This window comes from Pinus tabuliformis, chromosome 1_2 (genome assembly GCF_031772625.1).
Source record: "Pinus tabuliformis cultivar Carrire ecotype Pingquan chromosome 1_2, CPIR1, whole genome shotgun sequence".
NCBI lineage: Eukaryota > Viridiplantae > Streptophyta > Pinopsida > Pinales > Pinaceae > Pinus > Pinus tabuliformis.
Genome location: NC_142298.1, coordinates 733,009,964 through 733,029,685, shown reverse-complemented (window position 1 = coordinate 733,029,685; position 19,722 = coordinate 733,009,964). Strand labels below are relative to the sequence as shown.

The 19,722-nt window shown below is 30.9% G+C and overlaps 1 protein-coding gene across 2 annotated transcripts in view; it reads right to left on the bottom strand.

The window, feature by feature from the left end:
* Positions 1–18,555, bottom strand: part of LOC149207864 (isopentenyl-diphosphate Delta-isomerase I) — a 46,121-nt gene extending 27,566 nt beyond the window's left edge. Inside the window, exon 1 of one of the 2 annotated variants that reach the window (XM_089395870.1) lies at positions 18,115–18,555. In XM_089395870.1, the coding sequence (XP_089251996.1) occupies positions 18,115–18,416 (302 nt within the window). In that variant the 5' untranslated portion in view covers positions 18,417–18,555. Of the gene's footprint in view, positions 1–12,278; positions 12,704–18,114 lie in introns of those variants that run through there. The other variant, XM_089395868.1, reaches the window with a different exon arrangement.
* Positions 18,556–19,722: the final 1,167 nt, after the last annotated feature.

Sequence of the window (19,722 nt, the reverse complement as noted above, 5' to 3'; positions counted from 1 at the left end):
AGGGTTGATAGGCCCTAATTTATCTATCTTATGTTATTAATTTTTATCTACAGAATAGTAATCACCATGGGTAAAATTTTGAATATGTAAATATTATTGTATATGATCAGATACTATCAGCACACCCTACTCTGGTTTTTTTGTATAGGTTTTTACAGTACATCAGTTTTGTAGATGACCACGGTCATTCTTCTGCATATGCCTATGGCATTTACAGAGGAAGGCATGTAAACTTATGTTCTTTAGTTTCTGCGGCTCCTCGCATTAGTGAGTAAACTAATTACTTCTGCGGCTCGTCGCATTTTCTGCGGCTCCTCGCATTAGTTCTGGGGCTCTCCTCGCATGTAAACTTATGTTCTTTAGTTTCTGCGGCTCCTCGCATTTTCTGCGGCTCCTCGCATTAGTGAGTAAACTAATTACTTCTGCGGCTCATCGCATTTTCTGTGGCTCCTCGCATTAGTTCTGGGGCTCTTCGGATTAGTCCTCGAATTAGTTCTCGAGCTCTTCGGATTAGTTCTGCGGCTCCTCGCGATTATCTGCGGCTTGGAGTGAGGAACATGCTCTGCTGCTACTCGCAGCTCCTCGCGGCTAGATTATTTCTCTGTTCGTCAGGTTCTGCAGCTCCTCTTAGTTCTGCGGCTCCTCGAGATCTGCGGCTTGGAGTGAGGAACAAAGCGTTGCTGCTACTCACGATTAACTGCGCCTTGAGCTTTTTCTAGTGCCTCGCGATTAACTGCGCCTTGAGCTTTTTCTAGTGTCGGAGACAAAAGGCAGGTCGCTTGAGGAGATCTCCGACGAAAACGAAGATAGTGATCAGGATCTGGTTAGTCACCGGCATCTGAAAATTTTTGTTTGCACATTTTGGGTTCTAGATCTAATCTTTTGTGGCTAGATCTAGATCTAGGCCGCTAGGTTTCAGATCTAATTTTTTGCGGCTAGATCTAGATCTAATCTTATCTTCTGCCTTATTTCTCTGAGGCTGGGTTCTACGGGCAAGTAAAATATGGCTTCCAGCTTCGCGAAAATAGCTGCTGGCTCATCAGCTTCTGGAGGGCAAGCTCCTGCCCATATCGTCAGTGAAGCCCCCGCTCCCACTGTTCAGGTGGTACAGGCCTCACTCGATGAGGCTTTGAAGTTTTCCGAAAGTGCCCTAATCTGTCGGTTCAATGGTTTTTGGCCGCGGCTGACTGCTCTCCACAATTGGATCTCGGAGGTATGGAAGCCTGTTATTTCTGATGAAATTAATATCTACCCCTGTGCTAGGGGTTTCTTTATAGTAGATTTTGAAAATCCTGAAAGCAGACAATGTATTCTAGATTCCGGCCCTTGGTTTTGGGAAAAATCAGGCCTATTCATGAAGCCATGGAACCCATCATTTGATCCCTCTACAACAGTCATAACTTCAGCACCAGTTTGGGTGAGATTGCCAAGCCTACCCTTGCACCTCTTGAATCTCTCCTCGCTAAAATCCATTGGAAATGCAATTGGGAAATTTTACTGCAGGTGTCTAGAAACAGAGGAATACGCCAGAACCACCTATGCACGCATCTGTGTGGAAATGGACTTCAGCGCTGGATTCCCAGCTGAAATAAACCTAACAAGTAAAGACTATGTGTGGAACCAGAAACTCGATTATGAAAGTGTCCTCTTTAGATGTCGATCTTGCTTTGAAACAGGCCATCTAGCGAAAAATTGCCCAAAAGCCTCCCAGAAAAATTCTGCTAGAAAAAACCACCACAGATCTACATGGTGGGAAGGAGCACAAAAAGAGCACTACACTGTCATCAAAGAAGAATACTCTAGAGAAAACTCTGAATCACAAGAAATCGGGCACGAAAGAAACAACTCTCAAGACACGCAGGGAGAAAGCCCCGTCCAACAAATCAACAGTTATGAGGATTTGAATACCGCACAAAATAAATCTCCATTTAACAACAAAGCAGATCTCCTAGACCAAACTTCTTCTCCAACAATCTTCAAAAGGACGAACACAATAGATCGCGAAGCTAAGACACCAATGTCTCAAGAACCAGAAGAGATGAAGGAGATGCAAGATAAAGGAAGTTGGAAGACCGTAGAGAAAAAAAAGAAAGCTACAACACCAATCTCGCCAAGAAAGACGAGGAGCCAGATAATTAAAAACTAAGAAAATTATAGGTCCGATAGACCAATTTGATCTCAGTGGACGTTAACCATCATCATCACAACATGTAATTTTCCTGTTAACGAAAATTACGATACTTTTCCCCTGGGAAAAAAAATAATGAGGAACTTATCATGGAGGAAATGATTAGAATTGGAATAATCTCAAATTCCTAGGAAATTGCTGGGCGAGGAGCCACTTGCCATGAATCTATTTTTTTAAATTTATTAAAAGTATGGACCATTTTGTTAAATAAAATTTGCTTATATATAAATGAATATTATAAATAATAATGAAGAGTTTATTAGAATTAGAATAATCTCAAATCTCTAGGAAATTGATGGGCAGGAGCCACTTGCCACAAATCTAATTTTTTAAATTTATTTAAAGTCAATGCAACTTAACAAACTTCGTAACATTCAGACTAAGTATATGCTAAGTAAATGGTGAGCATATTCCCTTGAGAATAAATCTAAGCCATCAATTAAAAAATAAAAATAAAAAGAATCAAGAGATCCTTGTCCACTTTAAATTGAAATAAGAAGCCTTTAACCAATATATTTATTATTTAATAGAAAAAATAAAAATATAATTTATTAATTTTTATATTTTAATTAAATTTAAAATATAAAAATATAATTTATTGATTTTTATATTTTTATTAATTTAAATTTAAAATAATTTTATTTGAAAAATATTTATTTTAATTATTCCATTTTTTTAATTTAATATTAATTTTTTAGATTGGTAAATTTATATTATATAACTTATAGGATTTGAATGCTCATTTTTTTTCCTAAGTGTTGAATTTCTTTACATATTCAAAAGAAATCAAAATCTCAACCAAATTAAAAATAAATAAAGTATTAAAAAAATGTTTAGATATACTCGAGTTGTTGAATCGGTGGTTAGTAGACTCGAGTAGTTGAATCGGGGTTCGCATCGGGATGAGAAAACTTTCCCGAAATGCAAGAGACGTGGAAAAACGTGCTAAATATACAACGTGGCAAAACTTTTCCTTTCACTTTTACGATTTGAAAATGACAGGTTAATTTTTTATTTTCAAAATGTCATTTTCAAATCGTTTTAAATGTATAGTAAGATAGAAATGTATTTAGCACCATCAAAAATTTGAGATATACAAAATTTTGAAATTTTAACAATTTTTATTTAGATTTTCAAAAATTTAACCAAATTTATAAAATTATCTTAAAATTTCCATTATTTTCTAAAAATGCAACAATAAACACCTATAACATAGTTGTAGGGTTGAAGTTTGGAAATGGATTTAGCACCATCAAAAAAACTGAAATATACAAAATTTTGAAATTTAACAATTTTTATTTAGATTTTCAAAAATTTAACCAAATTTTACAAAATTATTTTAAAATTTCCACTATTTTCGAAAAATGCAACAATAAATAGCTATAACATAGTTGCACGGTTGAAATTTGGAGCAAAGGATGCATTGAAAGCCGAGGAGATAAATTTTACTTGTCACGCTGGGTTTTGAATACTCCGAGACAAATTTCAAGGTAAGTGGGAGGTTGCAAAAATACTTAGAATTTGTTGAACCTAATGATTTTGGATTTTTAACATTATTTTTTTATTTTTTATTATCAATTTTAGAATATTCTCAAAATCTATCATTCATTCATTTAAGATTCCAAGAATATTTAAAATTTGATAAATAGAAAGATTTTAAATTTTTTGACCTTACAATTAGATTTTAGAATATTCTCAAAATCTATAATCTAAATAACCTTTCATATACTATTCTCAAAATCTATAATCTAAATAACCTTTCATATAATTAGATATCTAAAAGGTATGAAATAGCAGAGTTAACTTTAACATTTTTACGTTGAAGACAAGGCTTTTTTCTGGAACTCTTTGTAAACTCGTTGAGGTGTGGGATGTTTCAGGTGAACATTTCATTCATTTTCATCTAAGAGGTATGAGATAGCAAAGTTAACTGTTAACATTTTTATGTTAAAGACAAAACTTCTTCCATAATATTGTGTAAACTAATTGAGATGTGGGATGTTTCAAGTGAACATCTCACTCATTTTATGATTTTAAGTTTATGGGTAAGAATTTTGTTATCTATTATAAATTTAAATTTTGATTTAAGATTTTTGTGATCTATAAAGTAGATAGATGTTTTTCATATTAATTATATTATTAAGATTTAGTTAACATTTCAAACTAACTAATATAAATTAATTATTTATTATTTTATAAACTTTAATCACATTGATCATGAAATAAATGTGATTGTTTATTTTATTTTATGTTTAAATATGAATTTCGTTGTCACTACATTTATTGTCACATTAATCATAAAATAATAATTTAATTGTTTATTATTTTATAAACTTTAATCACATTAATCATAAAAAGAATGTGATTGTTTATTATTTTTTATTGTCTTTTTTAAAAGAAATGTGAATTTTGTTTGCAATGCACAATTTATTCCCCATTTTTATCACTTAGCCTTATATTAAAGATGTAGTATAATATATGTTGAAATTATATATTATTTTCATGATTAAATAATAATAAAAGAGTATTTTCTTAAATGATTAGTATAATAACATATTATTTTTTTAACTTAGCTTAAAATTTGATGGGACATTTTTGACTCATTGTAACAAGGTTGAAGGAGTAATAATAAGGTTGAAGGAGTAAGATATTCCACCCTTGTGGAGTATAAGCTCTTGCTAAATAATAAATTCTTATTGATGCAAAAATTGATGGGACATCTTTGGCCCATTATAATAAGGTTGAAGGAGTAAGATATTCCACCCTAGTGCAGTATAAGCTCTTGCTAAGTAATAAAATTTTATTGATGTAATGATGTATGGTATAAAATGTTATTTAAATCAATTTGATTTATAAGTGGTTAAAAAGTAAACTAAGAGATTAAAATTTTAAAATTATTTGTTTAGATAATTGTTGGGATGTGATGTGGTGTTATTGAATTCAGAATATTTAATCTTAATCTGGTTTAGTTTAATTTAGGTTTTTATGAATCAAGTAATTATTGTAGATATCTCTTGCTAAGTAATAAAATTGTATTGATGTAATGATGAGTATGGTTTAAAATGTTATTTAAATCAATTTGATTTATAAGTGGTTAAAAAGAAAACTAAGAGATTAAAATTTTAAAATTATTTGTTTAGATAATTGTTGGGATGTGATGTGGTGTTATTGAATTCAAAATATTTAATCTTAATCTGGTTTAGTTTAATTTAGGTTTTTAGGAATCAAGTAATTATTGTAGATATTAATATGATAATGTTGACAATTAATGGCTAATGAGACCAAATTGGGTATATTAAACCTTAAGAAAGACAAGGAAATTATGTGGGTTTCTCTTTTAGAATTTTATTAAGAGAAGCATGTCTAAATCACCATAATTTTGATGAGCGAAAAAGTTATGAATGTTAATATCATAACAAATATTTTGAAATTGTCATCTAATGTGGGTGTATGCAAAACAATATATGAGAAAGTGTTTTTCATCTTCAACCCTCTTAGTGCCAAAAAGATGGCAAATTCTTTTAACCCATTTTTAGGAATTGTTCAATGTCATGTTTCACTATGGAGCTCATGAGATTTTGTCTTTATTTTAGCAATGTTGATTTTATTCTTTATGCTAGGGATATTTTTGGTCTTCTAGATTAAGGTTAATCAACTCCTTACTATATCTTAGTTTTCTCTTATCCTCTTAACTCTTTATTGCATTATAATTTCTCTTTGAATTTAGATGCCATAATATGCTTAATATTATCATTATTCTACATTGTGACTTCTTCCTTTATATTCCAATGATTTGGCCAAGACTTGGCATCTTTATGCCAACCTCGCTTGAGCCATAGGTGGTTTTGACTAGAGTTTTAATTAATTGTAGGAAGCCTTGTATCTTCTATGTTGTTTGCCTTGGTCTTGCACATTAAGTTCCTAGTCATAATCATGCTCTCATTGGGGGGAAGACTCACTTCTATGAGGAGAATAGGATAGGATGTATTACCTTTAATTCTAAGACTAAAAGTTAATAACACATTTCTAGATTTATTTTATCCTTCTCCACAATTATCTAGAGATGGTACAACCACAAACTTCACAGGAAAAATAACATAAGTGAAGAAAGTCTTAAAGAGGTGTTTCTTCTTATCCCATTACCAAAGTTTTATTGACCTATTATTGTTTTCAGATCCATAATAAGTTTTCCACGCTCCATTTATCCTTTTTTCTCAATGTTATAGTCCCAACTAAGCTTATGATGACGATAAATTTTGAGGTATTTGTATGAAGTTCCTTCCTCCAAGCTATTGTTGTCATACACAAAATTATTGTAAATGATCTTTTTGGATTTAATTATCATGACCTTTTCTTTGTTAATGTTAATAGTCCTACCTAGGGTTGGCAAGAGTTGTGGGAGGTTATTTTTTTACCCCGATGAATAAATTGAATCACCTTTTCTTGGGGATTAGAATCTCTCTCTAATAATCAAGTTTAGGCATATGCTCTCTTTCGTGGACTATTGTTAGCTCAAGAATGAAACATTTTGAGCATATCAATCATTGGAGATTCCATAATCATTATTCAAATTTTGGTCACGGAAATTTTACCAAAAGTCATGCACTTAAAATCCATTCTAAAGAAACTTTGAAGGATATTAAAGAATTTTAAGACATATGAGGTGCATCATATTTTGAGACAACATAATCATACTGCTAACTCTCTGGATCAACATATGCAACATGTAATTTTGTTTTCATTAATAAAATTACGATTTTTCTCTGGTAAAAAAAATTGCTAACTCTCTGGGTAATGTATGATCTTCATTAGCCCTACAAGTAATTAAAATTAATTATAAGGAGTTGTTTTCTCCCATCCCATAATCTTATGCTAATCAAGTTTTACTCCAAAATTTGTTTAATATGTTGGTGCCAAGTGGCATCAAGGAGGAATTCAAGAAATGTTGGGAATGATATAAAGAGAAATGAAGTAAATTGTTTTGTGTGACACCATTATTTGTCATTGTAGTCCAATAGGTCTCATAAGTATGGGATCTATTAGCTTGAGGTTTGTTTTCAGTCCCCTCAATTAGTTATGATGAGGACATTTGTAGCAAAGTTCACCAATAATGAAAACACTAAGGTTAGCAAGTCCTTTCTCGAGTTGGTTTTGGTACTCTATAACAAATTTCAAAATAGTTTTGCTCTCTAGTACACATTATTTGTGGGTTTCATTTAAGCAAGCAATGGTGTTTTGGTGAAATTCAGTGTGTGGAAGTGAAAGACGATATGAAGAAGGGGTGTCGATTCAATTATGTAGGTATCATTCAGGTCATGTTGGCACTCCATAAATCTTGGAAAGCAACCTGATGGTTTTCAATCTATGCTCCCAAAATTGGAATTTGGAAAGTTTGTTGGCTTGGTAAACAACGTCCTTTTAGCCATGGCCTTTGGAAAACTTTATGCCTTATTCCTTTGTTCAATTTGGTAGTTAGTATTTTGTGGATAACTCTATAATGTTAAAGGCCAGTCTGGGTGAACATGGAATTTTGTGGGGTTTATTATTATTGTAGTAGGCAATTATTCATTGTGTCTTAGTCAAGGTTTCTAGAAAAGTCTAGGTATAAGAAGTGTCATGTTTCGTGTTCTGAAAGTGCATTAATTATATGTGGGAACAATTATCGAGGTATGCCTAATTTCTTTACCATATATATTGGATTAAGGAGTTTTATGTTGGGGTGGATGCTAAATATTTGGAAAAAATTACTTTGTGTAATTTTCCCCCTATTCTGTGAGAGGTGGTATATAGTATTTCATGGAGTAGGGAAGGTTCAATTTTTTCCTTGAATCGCATTATCCTTTTTTGCAAATTTTGGTTTGGGCCTCCCTTGATGTAAATATCAACAATTCGTAGAGGGCGGGGTCCTCTTTATGACAATCAGTGGCCTACAAGATTCTTTATGTTCTTTAGAGGTATTGTATACAAAATTGGCAAGTGCAGGGGCTCCTTGCCTTGGCTTGGAAACCCTAAGACCCTCTAATTTTTGTATGGATTCTTCCTTTGGAACTCAGTCAATTCCTCTTAGTTTAGAAACTTGGGATAGTTGGTGTCAGTGGACAAAAGTAGTAATGTCGTGTCATTCTAGTGAGGAGTACAAACAATTTATGTAGGGGATCTCTCAACTCCATGAAGAAATCCTCTCCTTGCAAATGAGATATAATAATATGGTATCAAGTATGACCAAAACCATGGAGATGTTAGTTGATCATCAAATTATTATCAAAGAACAAATGATAAATTATCAATCATTTGTCAACAAATTGAAGAGTTGCAAATTTCCCTTAGCAAGCACCCTTTGAAACCTTCCTCCTCTAGCAACACCATTTGAAATATTGAACAAGGACTGCCTGATTTAAATGTGCCATTCCCCACTATATGGGAGATCAAGCCAAGAGATGTAATCCCATCACTTGTTAATTAATATTTTTTCTAAATTTTGTCAAAATTTGCAAGTCAAATGTTTTATTAAAACTCCATTCTCAAGATAGGTATCGTTGACTTGCTTGTCAATGTATTCAATCACTAGGAATAAGAGTTATTTCTTAAACCATAAGTTGCACGCAAAGGAACCATATGAGCCAACGTGGAGTTGACTTGCATGCCAAGGCTCTCAAAAGCGGCAAAGAATCATCCTAGAGGGGAATGGCTGATTAGGGAGCACACACCTGAACAGATCTATCTAACTTGGTTTTTTTGTATAGGTTTTTAAAGTACATCAGTTTCTGAGATGACCACGGTCATTCTTCTGCATATGACATTTACAACATGTAATTTTCCTGTTAATGAAAATATTTTTCCCAAAAAAAAAATAAAAATAAAAAAATAAATAAATAAATAAAAAGAAAAAAGAGAAAGTATGGACCATTTTGCTAAATAAAATTTGCTTATATATAAATGAATGTTATAAATAATAATGAAGATTTTATTAGAATTGGAATAATCTCAAATCTCTAGGAAATTGATGAGCGGGGAGCCACTTGCCACAAATCTAATTTTTAAAATTTATTAAAAGTCAATGCAACTTAACAAACTTCGTGACATTCAGACTAAGTATATGCTAAGTAAATGGTGAGCATATTCCCTTGAGAATGAATCTAAGCCATCAATTAAAAAATAAAAATAAAAAAAGTCAATATATCCTCATCCTACTTTAAATTAAAATAAAAAATCTTTAACCAATATATTTATTAGTTAATATAAAAAATAAAAATATAATTTATATTTTAATTAATTTAAATTTAAAATATAAAAATTTAATTTATTGATTTTTATATTTTTATTAAATTAAATTTAAAATATAAAAATATAATTTATTGATTTTATATTTTTATTAATTTAAATTTAAAATAATTTTATTTGAAAAATATTTATTCTAATTATTCCATTTTTTTTATTTTTATTTTTAATTTAATATTAATTTTTTAGATTGATAAATTTATATTATATAACTTATAGGATTTGAATGCCCATTTATTTTTTCCCAAGTGTTGAATTTCTTTACATATTCAAAAGAAATCAAAATCTCAACCAAATTAAAAATAAATGAAGTATTAAAAAAATATTTAGATATACTCGAGTTGTTGAATCGGTGGTTAGTAGACTCGAGTAGTTGATCGGGGTTCGCATCGGGATGAGAAAACTCCCCCGAAATGCAAGAGACGTGGAAAAAGGTGCTAAATATGCAACGTCGCAAAACTTTTTCCTCCACTTTTACGATTTGAAAATGATAGGTTAATTTTTTATTTTCAAAAATGTCATTTTCAAATCGTTTTAAATGGATAGTAAAATAGAAATAGATATATAAAATTTTGAAATTTAACAATTTTTATTTAGATTTTTAAAAATTTAACCAAATTTTATAAAATTATCTTAAAATTTTCATTATTTTAAAAAAATGCAACAATAAACACCTATAACATAGTTGCACGGTTGAAGTTTGGAAATGGATTTAGCACCATCAAAAAATCTGAAATATACAAAATTTTGAAATTTAACAATTTTTATTTAGATTTTCAAAAATTTAACCAAATTTTTCAAAATTATCTTAAAATTTCCACTATTTTCCAAAAATGCAACAATAAACAGCTATAACATAGTTGCATGGTTGAAGTTTGGAGCTAAGGATGCATTGAAAGCAGAGGAGATAAATTTTACTTGTCATGAGGGTTTTGAATACTCCAAGACAAATTTCAAGGTAAGTGGGAGGTTGCAAAAATACTTAGAATTTGATGAACCTAGTGATTTTGGATTTTTAACATTATTTTTTTATTTTTATTATCAATTTTAAAATATTCTCAAAATCTAACATTCATTCATTTAAGATTCCAAGAATTTTTGAAATTTGATAAACAGAAAGATTTTAAATTTTTTAACTTTACAATTAGATTTTAGAATATTCTTAAAATCTATAATCTAAATAACTTTTCATATAATATTCTCAAAATCTACCATCTAAATAACCTTTCATATAATTAGATATCTAAAAGTTATGAAATAGCAGAGTTAACTGTTAACATTTTTATATTGAAGGCAAGACTTTTTCTGGAACACTCTGTAAACTCGTTGAGGTGTGGGATGCATGTGGGATGTTTCAGGTGAACATTTTATTCATTTTCATCTAAGAGGATTGAGATAACAAAGTTAACGGTTAACATTTTTATGTTAAGGACAAAACTTCTTCCAGAATATTGTGTAAACTTATTGAGGTGTGGGATGTTTCAAGTGAACAATTCACTCATTTTTGGAAACATAGGTGGAGCGCTCACCCAAACATCAGACACCTCATCCGGTTTACACAATTCCAAAACAAATCCTCAACATCATATATTAACTATAAAAATCTACAAACTAAAATATTGACATTTTTGTAGGCTTTAATTCCCTAACCATGGAATATCCTATGTCTGGGCACAAGAACCCACAGTACATTATAAAAGGACATTAGCCAGAAATCAATTCTGCAATTAACCAGGTATGACAAGAAAACAGTATAATGGATCTCAACATAACCAGATATGACAAGAAAACAGTATAATGGATTTCAGCATAAATTCAGAGCACAGGAACCCAATGGAATTGTAAAAGGACATCAGCAAGAAATGAAATATCATCAATTCTGCAATTAACCAGATATGAGAAGAAAACAGTATAATGGATTTCAACATAACCAGATATGACAAGAAAACAGTACAATGGACTTCAACATAAATTCAGAGCACAGGAACCCAATGGAATTGTAAAAGGGCATCAGCAGAAATGAAATCTCATCAATTCTGCAATTAACCAGATATGACAAGAAAACAGTATAATGGATTTCAACATAACCAGATATGACTAATGGATTTCAACATAAATTCAGAGCACAGGAGCCCAATGGAATTGTAAAAGGACATCAGCAGAAATGAAATCTCATCAATTCTGCAATTAACCAGATATGACAAGAAAACAGTATAATGGATTTCAACATAACCAGATATGACAAGAAAACAGTACAATGGATTTCAACATAAGTTCAGAGCACAGGAACCCAATGGAATTGTAAAAGGACATCAGCAGAAATGAAATCTCATCAATTCTGCAATTAACCAGATATGACAAGAAAACAGTATAATGGATTTCAACATAACCAGATATGACTAATGGATTTCAACATAAATTCAGAGCACAGGAGCCCAATGGAATTGTAAAAGGACATCAGCAGAAATGAAATCCATCAATACTGCAATTAACCAGATATGACAAGAAAACAGTATAATGGATTTCAACATAACCAGATATGACTAATGGATTTCAACATAAATTCAGAGCACAGGAACCCAATGGAATTGTAAAAGGACATCAGCAGAAATGAAATCTCATCAATTCTGCAATTAACCAGATATGACAAGAAAACAGTATAATGGATTTCAACATAACCAGATATGACTAATGGATTTCAACATAAATTCAGAGCACAGGAACCCAATGGAATTGTAAAAGGACATTAGCAAGAAATGAAATCTGAATTGAGAAGATAGCAGTATAATGGATTAAAGTTCATAGTACTTACTCATCTTCCAACATGAGTCGCCTTTGAACTTCATTCATGGTCGCATTCTCCACTGTGGCCTCCATCTTAGCAGCTGATCCAATCAAATTTCTAACAACTGGGTTCCCAGAGTGGCAAATTCTGCTCAGACTAATTGCAGGAGAAGCAGATTTGAGCTTCCAGGAGATAGCAGAGGAGCAGCTCTTAGTGACTGAGGGAGAGATTAAAGTGGTTGGGCAACCCACAAAGACTGGTACCGTCCTGGGAACCATGACAATAGATGGCAAAGTACTGGTCACAACAAAAGGCATAGCACTCTTCATCTCTTTTATCGATTTGGGACTTAAGACCAGATTGTGTTCAGCCTTCCCTTGATCATATGACCATTATATACCAGTATTTCTGCCATTAGAAAAGTAGAGAAAAACAGAAGCTCAAGATAAAAAAATGACAGTGTAGAATTTAGAATTTGCTGCGCATTCTTTAATCCAATACAAGTGCGAATTAAATATGGAAGAATGCGATCAAGTAGGAAGGCTACACATTCAATAGATTCCCTCCTTCGCCGTTTTTGTTGGCTTCTGGTTCTGAAGGATAATTCCGTTTTTGCCCAAACACGTTTATTATGTGACTGTAAGTGACATTTAGTGATCACTCTTTCGTATTAATTAGAAAAAAAAAATTAAAAAAATATATTTTCCTCAAAGTTTAATAGTGGGCCGCCACCACCAAGGCTCCGTTTCGAAACGCTTACAGTCAGCATTGTTAATCATATTATTATTCTGGACTGTAAAAATTGATTAACAACTAAAATTAAAATTTAATGCGATACTTTTTATTTATAAAAATGTATCTCTTTATATAATCTCACTTATTTATATAATTTTTTAATTAAAAAATAAAATTCTTTAACGTTATTTTTTCTAGATGCAGCACACCATTAAAATGTTTGAATAGTTAATAACATGTGCTTTTTTATAATAGGTATGGATTTAAAGGTAAATATTTTATTTTACAAATGAGTCTCATGAATCAATTCTTTTTTCTTAAATTGAGATTATTATTATTCGGAATATATATCTATTTTAACTTATAATAAGAAAGTACCGCTAGATATAAATTTCTCTTTAAAAAAATTAATCTTTAAATATTTATTATAAATACAAATTAATATAAAGTTATATTCACTTTTCTTTTATTTTTTCAAGTGGTATGTGTTGTGGCTTGAGAAAACCGGCCCAGGGGCATCTAAGCCATCAAAATCACCATCACACTCGGCCTGGGCCACATAGCTCGTCTCCTCCTCCTAGAATAGACACAACACTCCTCATCACCTTGTTAACAAGGCCCATCCTCATATATCAATTTTATATTGAAAAATTAAAAACATCATTCATTCTTTTAAATACTTTTGAATTTTTTAAAAATTTCTTATAAATATTATGTTCACACATAAACTCATGTCACTGTTACACAATAAACAAGAGTTATGTGATGGCAATGTGCAAAAGAGACAAGAGCAGTGACATTGCCACCACATGGCTCCACGTGGCTCTTGTTTATTTTTTGTCGGAGAAATTTAATTATATTCCCACTATTTTCCCACTTGGAAGGAGACACACGTGAATTTATATAGTCTTGTAGGTTGGTGGGGATGGTCTTATTGGTGACTTCCGCCTTCCACCTCTTCCAGGAACAGCCCCGGACAACCCTTTCTCCATCACGTCAGACAACTACTATGCTCTCTGGGGTTTTTTATGTTTTATCTATATTTTGGTGCCTCTGGCCCTACCGTTTATGGATAATGTCCTTAATTTCTGTTTTGTATTTTTGTCATCTGGTGCAAATTTTGGTCAACAAACCGGGTCAGGGTGGACCACCTGTTTTCTGAACCACCGAATGGGCTCCTTTTTTCCTATATGAATAGAACATTGAAAAAAAAAGATTATTATTATATCTGTAATAATTGTATTTTCAATTTTTCCAAGGATGGTGCTTAGTGGGCATTCCTTAGCCTTGATTTGATGTCAATTTACACAAAAATGGGTTGCAACTTCTACTATACTTGGCACTCTTGCATCACTTCATCAATCATGGCACAAAACCAACACAAGGTTAAACATTATTTCAATATTGTAGGCATCATAGGGAGGTATAAGAGGACTCAACATGAGAATTCTAGTAGATTACCAAAGTTTGAGGAAAAAATTGACATTATTTACCGCAAGTTGACCACTCTAACCGGGGGATCAACCACCATCTCCTTATCCTTGATTTTGTCCAATAGTTTTTTTGCTTGTAGTACTAGTAGCTTTTTTTGTTTTCTAGTTTTGATGTATGTCAAGGTTTGGCACAACTAGGTTGTTTTTATAAGTTTCTATTTACATGATACTCTATCTAGATGAAGCCTTAAAAACCCTAAAACTTTGAAACTAGGTTATCGATATATATGGCCATCATTCATATATATATCATATCTTTTTATACCTACCAAAGTTATATTGTAATCATTTTATAGTCAAAATGACTTGACTTTCAATTAGTTCTCACTATTTTAAAAAGATTTTACAAAGTTTATTAAAGTTTTGAAAAAAATAATTATTAAATTGAATATTTTGAAAATTAAAAATAATTTTTGAAATTTGAATTTTTCTATTCGTTCATATAGATGAAATGACTAATTTTATGGTGTTATAAATACAATTTGTCAGAAATAAAAATTATTTTATCAATAAAAAATCAAAAAAATCTATATGCCACTAAGTGTCATAATACACACATCAAATCTCAATATTTATAAAAATTAAAAACAAGAAGTTAAAAAAATCTATATGCCACCAATTGTCATAATAGTACACACATTAAATCTCAATATTTATGAAAAATAGTACACATATCAAATCTCAATATTTATGAAAAAGAGTACACACATCAAATCTCAATATTTATGAAAATTTCATTTTTGACTTATAATTAATGTGTAACTTTTAAAAATGATTTACAAAGTTTACTCAATTTTTTTTAAAAGTCGAAAATGTATTTATTTTTTGTTTTTTATATAAAAAAAAATTGTTGCTGTATTCACTTTGTTTTTGAATTGTAGACAAAAAAAATAATTTAAAAAATATAAATTTGAGAAAAATATGTAAAAATGACGTGTACAATCTCTACAACCCTTATTATACCAATCTATAATGACATAACATATGTACTATAATTATTATAGTGTTTCATCTATTCTTTAAAAAATATTTTTATTTTTGTACTTACTTTTTTATTTAATATTATTTTATAATATTTTTTTATATTACAATTATGGGACATTAAAGTTGAGTGTGGCTTGATTAATGTCACATAAATCATTTTTCTGTTTAAATTGTTATATATATATGGAGTTAGATTGCAACCAAACTTTTTATACATCTAAAGTGCTAAAGTGGGGCTCAAAGATTCTTGCAACGCGCATTAAAAAATCTTCAAGAGCATCATACAACATATTAATATATGTTAACATATGACTCATTATTATAGTCCCCAAATTTTTTATTTTGAACTCAAATATGGTTAATATTTTACTTAAAATAACACTCAATAACAACCAAAAGTATTAAATAAAAATATTAATATTAAACACTAATACATTGATAATATTATTATAATTAAATAGTTTGACCAGTGAAATCTAGCCATTTCTTAGTCAATTATAGCCTTTGTCTAGTGTAGTCTAATATAGTCGTTTTCCAGTGAAACCTAGCCGTTGGAAGATCTGTCATCCTATTTAACATGTAGCCATGATCTGATTTTTCAATTTGTCCTGACCATGAACCAAACTCGTTGGTTCAAAACAAGTCCACAAATTTTATTCTGATATGATTTTTCTGAAAATATTTCTATAATACTCTAATATAAAAATATAATTTATTGATTTTTATATTTTTATTAATTTAAATTTAAAATAATTTTATTTGAAAAATATTTATTCTAATTATTCGATTTTTTTTTCAATTTATTAAAAATATAATATTAATTTTTTAGATTGGTAAATTTATATATTAAAACTTACAGGATTTGAATGCCTAATTTTTTTCTCTGTGTTGAATTTCTTTATATATTCCAAAGAAATCAAAATCTCAACCAAATTAAAAATAAATAAAGTGTTAAAAAATTATTAGATATACTCGAGTTGTTGAATCGGTGGTTAGTAGACTCGAGTAGTTGAATCTGGGTTCGCATCGGGCCGAGAAAACTCCCCCGAAATGCCTAGAGACGTGGAAAAACGTGCTAAATATGCACGTGGCAAAATTTTTTCCTTTACGGTTTGAAAATGACAGGTTAACATTTTATTCTCATAGGCAATGTCATTTTCACATCGTTTTAAATGGATAGTAATATAGAAATAGATTTAGCACTATCAAAAAAAATGACACATATAAAATTTAGAAATTATCAATTTTTATTTAAATTTTCAAAAATTTAATTAAATTTTACAAAATTATTTTAAAATTTCCATTAGTTTCGAAACATGCAGCAAACAACACCTATAACATAATTGCACTGTTGAAATTTGCAGTGCAAGCCTAGGAGAGAAATTTTACTTGGCAGGCTGAGTTTGGAATCCTTAGAGACAAATTTCAAGGTAAGTGGGAGGTTTCAAAAATACTTGGAATTTCATGAACCTAGTGATTTTGGATTTTTAACCTTATTTTTTTACTTTTTTATTATCAATTTTAGAATATTTTCAAACTCTATCATCCATTCATCTAAGATTCCAAGAATATTTACAATTTGATAAACAGAAAGATCTTAAATTTTTTTATTTTACAGTTAGATTTTAGAATATTCTCAAAATCTATAATCTCAATAACTTTTCATCTAATTAGATATCTAAAAGGTATAAAATAGCAAAGTAACTGTTAGCATTTTTACTTTGAAGACAAGACTTTTTCTGGAACACTCTGTAAACTCGTTGAGGTGTGGGATGTTTCAGGTGAACATTTCACTCATTTTCATCTAAAAAGTATGAAATACCAAAATTAACTGTTTTTATATTAAGGACAAGACTTCTTCCAAAACATTGTCTAAACTTATTGAAGTGTGGGATGTTTCAAGTGAACATTTCACTCATTTTCGGAGACATAGGTAAAGTGTTCACCCAAACATCAAACATCTCATCCAGTTTACACAATTCCAAAAGAAATCCTCAACATCATCATATTAACTATAAAAATCTACAAACTAAAATATTAACATTTCTGTAAGCTTTAATTCCATAACCATTCAATATCCTGGGCACAAGAATCCACTGTACATTATAAAAGGACATTAGCCAGAAATCAATTCTGCAATTAACCAGATATGACAAGAAAACAGTATAATGGATTTCAACATAACCAGATATGACAAGAAAACAGTATAATGGATTTCAACATAGATTCAGAGCACAGGAGCCCAGTGGAATTGTAAAAGGACATCAGCAGAAATGAAATCTCATCAATTCTGCAATTAACCAGATATGACAAGAAAACAGCATAATGGATTTCAACATAACCAGATATGACAAGAAAACAGTATAATGGATTTCAACATAAATTCAGAGCACAGAGCACAGGAACCCAATGGAATTGTAAAAGGACATCAGCAGAAATGAAATCTCATCAATTCTGCAATTAACCAGATATGACAAGAAAACAGCATAATGGATTTCAACATAACCAGATATGACAAGAAAACAGTATAATGAATTTCAACATAAATTCAGAGCACTGGAGCCCAATGGAATTGTAAAAGGACATTAGCAAGAAATGAAATCTGAGTTGAGAAGATAGCAGTATAATGGATTAAAGTTCAGAGTACTTACTCATCTTCGAACATGAGTCGCCTTTGAACTTCATTCATGGTCGCATTCTCCACTGTGGCCTCCATCTTAGCAGCTGATCCAATCAAATTTCTAACAACTGGGTTCCCAGAGTGGCAAATTCTGCTCAGACTAATTGCAGGAGAAGCAGATTTGAGCTTCCAGGAGATAGCAGAGGAGCAGCTCTTAGTGATTGAGGGAGAGATTAAAGTGGTTGGGCAACCCACAAAGACTGGTACCGTCCTGGGAACCATGGCAATAGATGGCAAAGTACTGGTTACAGCAAAAGGCATAGCACTCTTCATCTCATTTGGGACTTAAGACCAGATTGTGTTAAGCCTTCCCTTGATCATATGACCATTATATACCAGTATTTCTGCCATTAGAAAAGTAGAGAAAAACAGAAGCTCAAGATAAAAAAAAATTGGCAGTGCAGAACTTAGAATTTGCTGCGCATTCTTTAATCCAATACAAGTGCGAATTAAAATATGGAAGCATCCGGTCAAATAGGAAGGCTACACGTTCAATAGATTCCCTCCTTTGTCGTTTTTGTTGGCTTCTGGGTCGGAAGGATAATTCCCTTTTTGCCCAAACACGTTTATTATGTCACTGTTAGTGACATTTAGTGATCACTTTTTGGTATTAATTAGAAAAAAATTAAAAATATATATTTTCCTAATTGTTTGACATTGGGTTTTGGGATTCCCAAGTTAGTGGGCCGCCACCACCAAGGCTCCGTTTCCAAACGCTTACAGTCAGCATTGTTAATCATATTATATTCATTTTTTTTTTATGTTGCTAGGTTTTCATATGCATTGGCAAAAAAAAATATCTTTTTATATAATCTCACTTATTTATATAATTTTTTAATTATAAAATAAAAAATCTTCAACACCATTCTTTCTAGATTTAGCACATCATTAAAATGTTTGAATGGTTAAGAACATGTGCTTCTTTATAATAAGTATGGATTTAAAGGTAAGTATCTTATTCTACAAATGAGTCTCATAGATCAAATTTTCTTTTCTTAAATTGAGATTATTATTATTATCAATAATATATATCCATTTTAACTTATAATAATAAAATATCGCTAGATATAATTCTCTCTTTAAAAAAAGTTAATCTTTAAATATTTATTATAAATTGATCTGAAATGAGATCTAAGACAATTAATAAGGTATTACAGACTTATGTGCATGGATTAGTCTATGTCATTATATGCAATGGATCGATAAGATTGCGAAATGCATAGACAATGAAGCAGTAACAAAACATAATAGATAACACTTGAAGCAACAAATTTAATAAGGAGTCCACCCAATACTCCTAGGCTACATCTCCTGGTCCAACCTTCAGTGGTGGCCTCTCTATTATGTCTTCAAACAGAGTTTTGTTTACAATAGTGAGCTCAATTTGAGCCTCACACACAAACAGATTACAATAACAAGAGCTTCACTTGAATCCCTCAAGCTTCCTCTGAGTACACAGACTCCCACACAGCTCTCAATCTGCCCTAAACTTTGTCTCGCATTTGCTCTTCAATACTGCCTACCTCTTTGCTCTCTGTCTGTGGCTTTTAAAGCCATTCTGGGCTGCCTGTTCGTTTCG